Source organism: Juglans regia, chromosome 3, assembly GCF_001411555.2.
Source record: "Juglans regia cultivar Chandler chromosome 3, Walnut 2.0, whole genome shotgun sequence".
NCBI lineage: Eukaryota > Viridiplantae > Streptophyta > Magnoliopsida > Fagales > Juglandaceae > Juglans > Juglans regia.
Genome location: NC_049903.1, coordinates 13,655,056 through 13,666,841, shown reverse-complemented (window position 1 = coordinate 13,666,841; position 11,786 = coordinate 13,655,056). Strand labels below are relative to the sequence as shown.

General features: G+C 31.7%; 1 protein-coding gene across 1 annotated transcript; it reads left to right on the top strand.

The window, feature by feature from the left end:
• Positions 1-65: 65 nt before the first annotated feature.
• On the top strand, positions 66-865 carry LOC118347910 (probable LRR receptor-like serine/threonine-protein kinase At1g29720). Its single transcript, XM_035688113.1, has one exon. The coding sequence runs from the start codon at positions 175-177 to the stop codon at positions 631-633; it is 459 nt and encodes a 152-aa protein (XP_035544006.1). The 5' UTR covers positions 66-174; the 3' UTR covers positions 634-865.
• The last annotated feature ends 10,921 nt before the right edge of the window (positions 866-11,786 follow it).

Here is an 11,786-nt window from a genome sequence, read left to right as displayed (position 1 = left end):
GGTAAGGTTGATCTATACCCTTAATTACGTACATGCATTTAAAAACACAGTCATGAGTTATGTTTCTTCTTTGTGCCTTTCCACCCAATCTGGTCGGCATGATCTGCTACTCTAGAGTCAAGCTACAAAGTATACTAAACTAGGTTGATATTGTTCAACTCATTGAAGTCAAGCATGAGTTCACGTCTTTCTCTTCTATTGATTCGCTACTTTTCATTTCCATCCTTTCATGCATGCTTATTTCAGGGCCTTGTTCTACAAAGAAAGGGTGATCTAATGGAGCTAGTAGACACAAAGCTAGGCTCCGATTTCAACAAGGAGGAGGCTATTAGAATGATCAAAGTAGCTCTACTTTGCACCAATCCATCTCCAGCGCTTAGACCCACCATGTCTGCAGTAGTAAGCATGCTCGAAGGCCGAACTGTTGTTAATGAAGATATCATGGATCCAAGTATATATGGTGATGAATATAGGTTTGAAGCTTTAAGAGGCCAGTTCGATCAAATCCAACCAGTAAGGAAGAGCTTAAGTGGAGCTGAGAGTCGTATTCATTCGTCATCAGATCCGATTTGGACCGGAACTTCTTCTACTTCTGCACAGGACCTCTATTCAATCAATGCTGATAGTTTATAATGTCAATCAATGGAACAACCATGTGCTTTTTAAGTTCATAATGCTGCCTGAGGATTTTGGTTAGGGAAGTGGAAGAACGGTGAGGAAAATTTCTATAAAATTGTATAAATTTCTACAAGACAAAGCTCGATATTTTTCTTATAAAATTGTATAAATTATGTGGGAAGAACATGTGCGTTGTAATCTACATGGGCTAGCAATGTGAATGGGGCCGTATAGGTGCCATTAGTAATGTGAATGGACTATCTTCGTAAATAAATCTTGTAGGCCTTACTGTAGAATTGGACCATGAGTAACTGTCTTTTCCTTCCATCCACTTTGAACCCCTAGGATTCAGCCCCTTAACCACAGAATAGGACCTAGAGTACTTAACCACTGGATTCCTAACAACAGCTCTGTAAAGCCAATAGGAAAAATCAGTTGAAAATTTGATCCCCTGCACTACAGATGTCCACAAATTAATATGGAGAGGTACTACAAATGAACTGTTCTCAATAAGAAGTGCTTATCATCTGTAAAAAGAGATACAAGAAAGAACTTAAGTGCAGCCATCTAGCAATAATAGACAGAGAAGAGTGTGGCAAATAGTCTGAAAGCTGAACATACCAAATGCAGACAAAGTCTTCTTGTGGCGAGCATTCTTAGAAGTTATTCCTACAAGTTTGAATCTATTCATAAAGAATTTGTTGATAACCCAATTTGCCCTATCTGCTTAGAGGTTGAAGAGTCTATGAATCATGCCATGTGGGAATGCATTGAAGCTCGAGATGTCTGGAGTCAATGTTCCAAGCAACTACGGAAAAACAATAATCCTAAGAGGAGCTTTATGGAGTTGATGGAAAACTTATGCGAAACTATTGAGAAGGAACAAATTGAGGAAGTAGCTATGGTTGCTAGAAGAATTTGGTTGAGAATGAATGGTTTTGTTTTTAATGTAGATTTAAACGATCCAAGGTGTTGCATTCAAAACAAATATTGCAGGAGATGAAGAAAATCCAGGTAGAGAGAACAAGCTCAACAGAAACTAATAGAAATCAACCTCAGTCGTAGACTCCGCCTCCATAGAATCTCATTAAGCTCAATTGGGATACTATAATTAACAAATCTAAATGCAAGATTGGAATTGGGATTATAGCTAGAGACTGGAAAGGTAGAGTCATTGTCACTATCAGAATGAATAGAAGCTTATTTCCTGATCCATTCCTTGAAGAAGCTTTTGGTGCTCTCCAAGCAAGCATCTTTGGAACTGAACTGGGGCTAACAAACATCAAACTCAAGGGAGACTCTTCAAGTAATTCAGGCCATCACTAATGTTGGAGAGTCTTGGGCCATTACTGGGATGCTTGTTTTACATTAGAAGCAAACTCTAAAGTTTTACATCTTGGTAAGTACACCATGTTAGAAGAGGAGCAGATGAGAGAGCCCATGTCCTGGCCAAAAATGCTTCGAATATTTCTGATGTAATTGGGGATATGGACTTAGTCCTCCATGCATTCAATCTTTGTTACAGAGGATTTTATTAATAAAACAATCTTGATTTAAAAAAATTAATATATATATTAATATATATATATATGGCTTCATTGGCCAAATCATGCCTTTTTTGGTGCACCATATTTTATATTTCCTTAATTTTAGGAAAGAAGATTATTACGATGTTCTTGCATTTTAAGCATTTTGAGACCAGTTTTTTTTTTTTTTTTTTTGACTTGTGCATGATAGTCGTAGGACTATGACTAGCTAGTCCATATATTGATGTTGATATCTTTCTATCAAGGAAGCAATACTTAATTACTATCATAAATAGATACATTGTTTTATGGATTGTTTATCCTTATCTATCGGCTATAATATTTCATTTAAACAAATACATATTTTATATTTGGACCACACTAAGAGACATGCTACATTCTCCCCGCATGCATGACACATCATGAGTTTCTTAATTGAAGGATGAAAACTCTAATATGACTATTAGGCTACGTTTGGATGCTGAGATGAGTTGAGTTGAGATGTAAATATTAACATTTTGTAGGTCTCATTAAGATGGGTTTAACTTTTTTTTAAGTTGAGATGAGTTTAACTTTTTAGGCTGAAATGTATGAAATAGGTTGAGATGACTTTAACTTTTTTATAGGAAGTTGAAAAAATAGTGAGTTTCATCAATGATTAGTTTGAAATGAGTTGAGTTTGGTTCAACAATCGAACACAACCTAAGTCTATTAATTTCATGACGCTCCTACTTGTGCCAAGAGCTGAATAAAAATGATACACCTTAGATAGGAAATGAATAATTCTATTTGAATGCCTTTACATCACACACCATCTATGTGGTATATTTTGATTTGAAAAAAAAAATTAAAATTTGAATCTTACAAATCAAATTATACAATGTGGATGGTGCGTAATACTAAAAACGTCTTCAAATAGAACTTCTCTGCAGAGAATACTTAATTCCTTCCATATATTACAATTCAAGATACTTACAATCATAGAGTGTGCAAGTATCACGCACTCCATTTAAAAAAAATAAGTAAATATGAGATCCACATGAAAAAAATTAAGTTTTTAATGGTGAATCCCACTCTTTTTCAAAATGAGCGTGCGACACTTGCACAACCAATGACTTTATCTAACATTACTCAAACTCATATATCTAGATTGAGTAATGCTTGATATAGTTTTAAGGTGTGTAAGTCTTGCGTACTTATTTTGAAAAAAAGTGTGGTTTTTCTCATATGAGTTCTAGATTTATCAACTTTTTTAAATGGAGTGAGCGAGACTTACACATCCTAAGATTTCAAATATTATTTTTCATCTAATGTTGTGTTGTTGAAAAATTATAAGAGTGATCATATAGATATATATATATATATATATATTAGTAATTCTACATACAATCGTGGAGTGCTTAATCGTCGTGTAATGCTTTGAAAAAGAGTGGATTCTACAATTAAAAAATTAATTTTTTATGTGGATCAAATAGTTTATTCACTTTTTTCAAAATGATTACGCAATGGTTATATAATTCACGGTTGTAAATATCTTATATATATATATATATTAAAAAAATTAAGATTTAAGTTAGTGTACTCTTGTGAGCTTTAGCACCATAGCATGCATATAGATCTTTGCCACGTCTCGTATTTCATTATTGATTAATGGATAAATATGTTATTATCCATTAATTATTTAAATATATATTTTGAAAATAGAAGATAATCTAACGGTTAAAAGCGAGGCACGCGGTATCGCATTATGAATAATTATATGCTAAGATTCTAAGAACTACATAGCAATTTATAAATATGAGACCTACTTTCACGTTACACCTCCGCTAATAATGTGGATTGGGATTATCTAAACCACAGTAAAGAAAAGTCATAGCGTGGATGGTCAATGCATTTAGTAAATAATTAGATTAACTTTAAATTTGTTGGAGCCAATCTCTAATAGCTAGCTTATGATCTAGTGGTTTTGATATAGCCTAATTTCCTCTCAATCATTACAAGATGAATACACTTATACTATAGGAATGGAAAAATTCTCAAATAAAATAAGTAGGGCATTTCTTACTACTACTAAATGATTCGTTCTTCACATTGAACTCAGTTCTCAGAATCTCTGATCTATAGGTTGGGTATCCTCATATGTGGTTCATGACTATATAGACTTTATAAATCAGATTCTCCTCGATATATTCTAGACATTTTCTCTTGTTAAGGCCTTAGTCAGTGGATCTATTAGATTATCACATGATTTAATATAATCCACATTAACAATAACTAATTTTTTATCATTAAAAAATAGTGAGTGAATGTTGGTATTTCTTAATAAATTGTATTTGTTAGTAAGATTCTTTAGATGACTGTTGCATTCCTTCAAACCTTTTTTTGTTGTGGAAGGATTGCACAAAATCATTTTTCTTCTGTTATGGAAGATTTATTCAGTATTTTTCGGCATCCAATATTTCAAAGTGAATAAATGTTCAACAAAAAAATCTTCTAATATTTGCTTTTAACGGCTATGGTGAAAGTTAGGCTACGGTAGAAGGTTAGCTGTCAGAATCTTTTCTCTATTTAATTCTCTCTCTTATTTCGTTACCGGTTTATGTGTTTAAACTCCTGTTGCGGTTTTTGTGATTTCTTTTAGGCTGCCTTTCTTCTCTTTATTTCATTTTTCTGTTTACGTTTGAGGTTCCTCTTTTCATTTTGGTGTGTTTCTTTTTGTATGAAATAGAGAGAAATTGATTAAAAAAAAATAAAAGTGTGTACATAGATATCTTTTAGAGATTTTCCAAACAAAAGAGAGATACTTTTTGAGTGAAGTTTTGGACTCAACCACTTGTGCAGAGTAGGCTTGAGCTATACGACAATCAATTAGGTTGTTGTATCCTGGAAGAGTCAAGTCAAGAGGAATTTTGCTACACCATTTAAATTGAAATTTTACATACTGCAGATGGCTTAAATCTCCTTAAAGAGAATGAGATTTCTGTGCCTCAATCTAAACTGATTTTGTTTGAATGTTAATTTCATTATAATTTTTATTATATTATTGTGTATTTAACTAATACTTAATTATACTTAACACTTCCCTAACAAGATTACAAAAGTGATCAGACAAAGACCAATTAGTTGTTATTATATCTTTCAATGTCAAGGGACTTGTTTTCTACATATATAGTGATCGAGCCCATCTTCTATGGGACGTTGATTGTGTGGGCTACCACTTGCAATATTTACATTAGTCAGATTTCAGTGTTGCGTATATATTGGGGTAGAAAAAGAAGATTGAGACTGCTTTGATTTTTGTTTAAAAGAAAAATATAATTTTTTTTTCATTGACAAAAAGTAAATACATATTAAAAAAACTAAGACGTTTATCGAAAACCCATTTTTCAATAATATAGAAAATTAATGATGTGTTTTCGAAGTACTTAATATCGTTGCCAGCTCATATAGATATATTGTAGTATCCATGCTCAATTTATAAATGTGAGACCTGCTAGTTAGATAATTGAAGAAAAAAGCTCCATGATCGAGAGGACCTCCACCAGTAATGTGGATTGAGATTATCGATCTAATCCAAAATGAAAGAAAAGTCATGACGTACGTTGATAGTCAAGTCATTAAATTTGAAAGGTATTAATTAAGCAAGTAGTGGACGTGAAGAAGATGTCCGTTGACTTGAAAAATCAACACCAGTAGTACTGAAGCATGTTTTCTATGACCCATCGATATCTAGGAAATCCCTTGGAAGCTGTTAGGATTTTAAGGGTGTATAAACAAATTGAATTCGTACGTACGTAGTTAGACTTTAGGAGTAGAGTATGATATAATTTTATTCAAACATGACTTGAGTTTACTTGTTGTACATAATTCATAATCTTATAAAAACATCACTCAAGAAATTGAAATAAAAAAAATGAAACGAAAAAAATGAAAAAAAAAAAAGCTTTAAATTTATACAATATCATCAACATAATAAGTCCTTCTTGTGAAGGATATGTGTCATATCAATTGTCGAAATACTTCTCGTCGCTATCAATGCTTTTTTTTACGATGCTCGTATAATTTCATTATGTCATGTTAATTATATTTTGTATTCAAATTTTGTACCAACTTACACATCAACATTAGTACCTAACTTGTCTCTAGTATTTTACGTGAGCACATAATTAATATATATATATGTAATGCATTGTGTGGATAATTATCAATTATGATATAATATAAAAAAATCATATAAAAATTATTTTATATAAAATATATATATATATATATATAAATTGATCTGGTCCAACAACTAGAATCAGACTAATTTTAATTGATTTAAAAAAAAAAATCGATATCTGATCCAACCAAATCCGATACAGATCAAAGCCACCAGTTTAGACCGTGCGATTTACGGGTCATCGGTTTTTTTTTTTTGCCACTATTTACAGCACAATTGGATCCAAATTCATACATTTAGGTTGCATTTAAATGTCGAGTTGATTTAAGTTGAGTTAAGTTCTTTATAAATAGTAATGAGTTGAGTAGTGAAGGGAGTTATGTGGGACCATCTAAACTGAGTTTAAAGTGTATTTAAATGTTAAGATGAGTTTGATACTTTTATTAGATATTGGAAATTGAAAAAAATTGTGAGTTCTATGTATAATGATATTTTAAGTTGAAAAAAAATTATATATATCACATATAAAAAAATTTTGAATTGAAATAAATTTAATAATTTAAAAATTAAATATTTAGATATTAAATTCATATTAAAATTAGATTAAATTCAACTAAACTCTAATAAGAGCTGTTAACTTAAGAAAAGTCAAAGATGAACCATTGGGATAATAGAGACTGTTCTCTAGTGAGCTGGCATGTACGTAGGAATGGTTGGTAATTCGTACTTGCGTCGTGTTATGCGTCGTGTTATGCGATTGATATTTGATTATATGGACCAATCCCAACATCTTGAACTGATCATATTTTTAAATAATTTTTTTTATAAAATTAAAATTTATATTTATTAATAATCACAATATTTAAAAAAAATAAAATTACCTACAAATATCTCTCAGATTTTAATATATAATAAACCAATAATACAAATCCAACAACAATAAATATGAGCATGAGTATAGAAGAATTATAATCTCAACAATAAAAATATATGCATATAAGAAATACATATATTACGATCAAATAATAATAAAATTATAATTCTGAAATGAAATTTAAACGGATTATTACGGGATGATATCAGATTAAGCGAGTTGACTCATTTATTAATATGTCTTAATGAGTCAACCCATTTTGACTTGAACATATTTATATCAAACTCAAACTTATTAATTTCGTGTCAAATTCACGTGTCGTGTCTCGTATTTCTACTCCTATATGTAGATATAATTATGCTTATATCATAATTTTCAACTGTTAAATGAACAAAGTATCACCAAGAGTATTTTGTCAAGATCAGTATGAAAGTGATAAGAAAATCCGCTTACTTATGAAAGATAAATTATTTATATAGTTTTAAGATGTGCAAGTTTCTTACAATCCTCCATTTAAAAAGAAAAAAGGACAAACTAAGTACTCACATTAAGAAAAATTTATTTATAAAAGTGGATCATATTTCTTTAGAAGAGTGCATTGGACTTGCATACCCCAACCTTATAACTGTATCGATCTAACAAGAAGCTAATATTATTTCTTTGCATTCCACAAAACTTCGAGAAGAATAAATAAATTTATTGTATTCCAGCCCACATATTAATTATTAAGATCTTAAATAAGGTAGTAGTCGGCAAGCTTCCAAGCGTACATGAATTCATTCCATCATATATCCGAACAAAAACTACAAGTTGGAGAGCGTACTGACATATCTTATCTCTAACTTTCTTCCATCTCTTACAAGTATGATCCAACCCAGATTGTTTTCTTTGTCGATATATTGTCTTTGTCAATAATAAGTACATTTTCTCAACTAATTATAATTATTAGATATTTTTTATACTTTGGTTGACTCCCGGAACAAATGTGAGCTTATTGCACCACTTGAGAATAGATTATTCACGTATTTGTATAAAAATTTATGATATATACTAATTTGAAATATACAATTCTCAATTTTTGTTGATACATGTTACACACGATTGATTGGCTACTCACGCAAACTCACACCAAATACTAGGGGAGGACGTCAGGGCCTGCACCCCACTATCCCGTCCCTGTCCGCCTTGCCCTCCGCATGGTGGGGTGGGCTAATCCCAGCGAGATCCCACCCCGCCCCCTGCTTGGGCATATATTTATATAAATTTATATTTACATTTATACATGCACATACAAATTGTATATAAATATTCACAAAATTGTGTTACCTTGACTTCCTAGACTAACCTTTATATAGGAAGTCAAGACAATACAAAAGTTTTAGAGCATTAGTAGTGAAATAACTAAAATTTGGCCAAATTTTAACTAGAAAATCTACTTTTATAAATTTAGCTAGTCACTTTTCAACAACACAAAATAAGAAACTCTCCAAATCTATCATTATTCTATTAAAATATTAATTTTGACATTTTCATTTATTTTAATTCTAATTGTAATTAAAATATTTATTAATTAATAAAAAGGTTCACATTAATTTTCAAAATTCATATTATTTCAACTGATATAATTTTTCCGACAGTCGTATCTTGAAATCAATGTTGACGTATTTCACCTTGAAATCAACACCTGGCATGAGAAACCAAAGTTTTATTCCTGTATATCAAGGCGCATACTAAAAAGTTTCATAGAAGTGACTTGTAATAAATTTAAAGGTCACATGCAGGAATCAATTTATTATGGATGAAAAACTATTTTGCCAGTCCAAAAGGGCTAGCCAAATTTGGTCAGTAAAAAAGGGTCTGACCAAATTTAATGTGCATTTGGCCAGTTTGGTGTGGGAGAGTTTTAAGCAACTTGGTTAAATTTTAGTCAAAATTTAACTATGGCTATCTCACTATTAGTACTCTTACTTGAGCAATGTGATTGAACCGCATAATACATGACCCTCCACTTCTCAAATGCTCACAGCCTCTGTGACGTCTCCAAATTTTGCTTAAGATTGGACGAACATTTAAAGCGTCGAGACATACAACACAAGATTACCTACCCCCGTTCATGACATATAAGATACAATATTCTTAACATGCATATAGTATTATGCAATATATCGCAGCACAAATTTTTTTTCTTTAGCAATACTATGCACCAAATTTAAAATATCTCAAATGCTTAAAACATACTTCATACATAAAGATATACTAAACATCAGAGATCACAACACTAATCCAAAATGTTTATGATCGTGAGCATAAGTGTGCTGGAGATTCAACTCCATAAGTACAAGTAGTAATTTGAGTTAACTACTATATTAACCTTGAATCCGCACCATCGCTCAGTCGACCGTGTTCAGTTTGTCAAATCCCGGTTCTCCTTTAGGTCTTATAACAAGATCTACCATTTGAGAGGGGGGAATGATAGTTAGAATTACCACAGTGAGATTTGATTATAAATCTCAGCAAGTTAACAGAAAACCTCTACACAGGTTAATGATGCATGCATGGCAGTAAAAGTATGAATGCATAATCAAAGTCATAAGTAATAATTGCATAACTTGACATAACATAACTAACATAACTTAAAATGAAATATGAATTGAAACTTGACTTGATATAGCATAAACATGAAATTGAAACGTATTATGGACTTGAAACATGGCATAACATGAATGTGAACATAACATAACAAGAACTTGAACTTGAACTTGAAATATAGCATGAACGTGAACATAACATAACATGAACTTGAAATCTTTTTCTTTAACTGCTTAAACTCAACTTCTTTACTTAACATGAACTTGATCTGACTTCTTGACTTAACATGAACTTGATTATAGTACGACAGATTTTACTCCTTCACCATAGTACTCGGCAGCGCATAGCCTTGACCGCAATACCAGGCAACACGTATCATCCTTTATCATAGTATAATTCAACTGATAACATGAACTTAACTTGAACATAACATGACTTGAAATCTTGTTGATTTAACTTGATAAACTTGAACATGTGGGTGCTACATGGGTCCCCTAGAGCCATGTGTTCATGTCAATCACCACATCATAACACAAGTATATGCATAAGTTGTAAGTGCGTTAATACATACTCCACAATTGTTGTAGCCCCATATATTTTACATGTCACAATTGATATGTCTCAAGTAGTGTATGCGTCACAATTGATGTGACCACATACTTCATGCTCCACAGTTGTTGTGGTCCCATGAATTATTGAAATGAAATGTGGCTCCATTGGCGTTAGTGTATGGCGCGTTCCGGTGACCAGCTAGTTAGGCCCTATTCACAACATGTTGACTATATTTCGTCAACACAAAAAATTTCATACCTATTGAAATACTTTAGCTTGAACAAATGAGTTTCACTAGGATATTACTTCATCTTAGCACTTAGGATCGTGATTGACATGAATAACTTGACATGACTGTTCTTCAAATACATAAACTCTATTTGAGATGAAATGTGACTTGAATACGAAAAGACAGAAGTCCTGACATAACACAACATGATTTGAACGTAACTCATAAAACATGACTTACTTGAGATAGAAACTAGGGGTGGGCAGCTTGCCCCGCTCCGCACTCCTCCATTTTTAAGATAAAAAATTTGAAACCCTCCAACCCGCATGGTGCCGCCCCCTGCTCCGCACTATGCAGATAGCACCCCTAATAGAAACATTTTGTAACATGATATAATATGTAACATAAAATATTTCGTAATATGGCATAACATGTAACAGACAACATACTTAACATAACATACTTGCAACAGTGAATATTACATTACATGACATTCCATTTCCTCCTACATTTTCTTGATGAATTTTATCGTAAAAATGAATAGCACTCACTAAGTAAGTTCCCAGGAAAGATTATTGTTTCCTAAACAGAATTTCAAGGTTCCTAGGAAAGATTAGAGGGTAACAGTGGACACACTCTAAATTTCCAATCTCCTAGACAGAATCACCTTAGATTGTACGTATCCACATTACTTGCAATGTATAGCAATATATGACAGAATATCTTGTGTAACAGATGAATAATTTATAAATGAATATCTTATGTAACAGATGAATAATTTATGACAGAATAAATTTTGTGTAACAAATAAACATGTAATGATGACTTGGCATGGCACATATGATAACATACATACATATACTGTAGTTCATTTACTTATCACCCATACACAGTAAACTGCTAGTAAGTTAAAAGCTAACTTACCTCAGTCTTCGGGTTCTAGGAATTGAAAGTAGTGATTTTTAAAAGTTATAACGTAATTACTAACAATTATAGATATAAAAAAATATCAACTTAGAGTAAAATTACCATTTTACTCTCTCAATGTGAAAAAATTATCATTTTACCCCTAATTTAAGGATTTTGTATCCTATCTCCAAAAATCACCAAAATTTACATACCTCATGTAAATTTTGTTCTAAACTCAAATATCAATTAAGAAAAATCTAAAACTAAATACAACCATTAAAACTCTATAAAAGCCGAAACTTACATAGGTTATTTTTCTTGATTTTT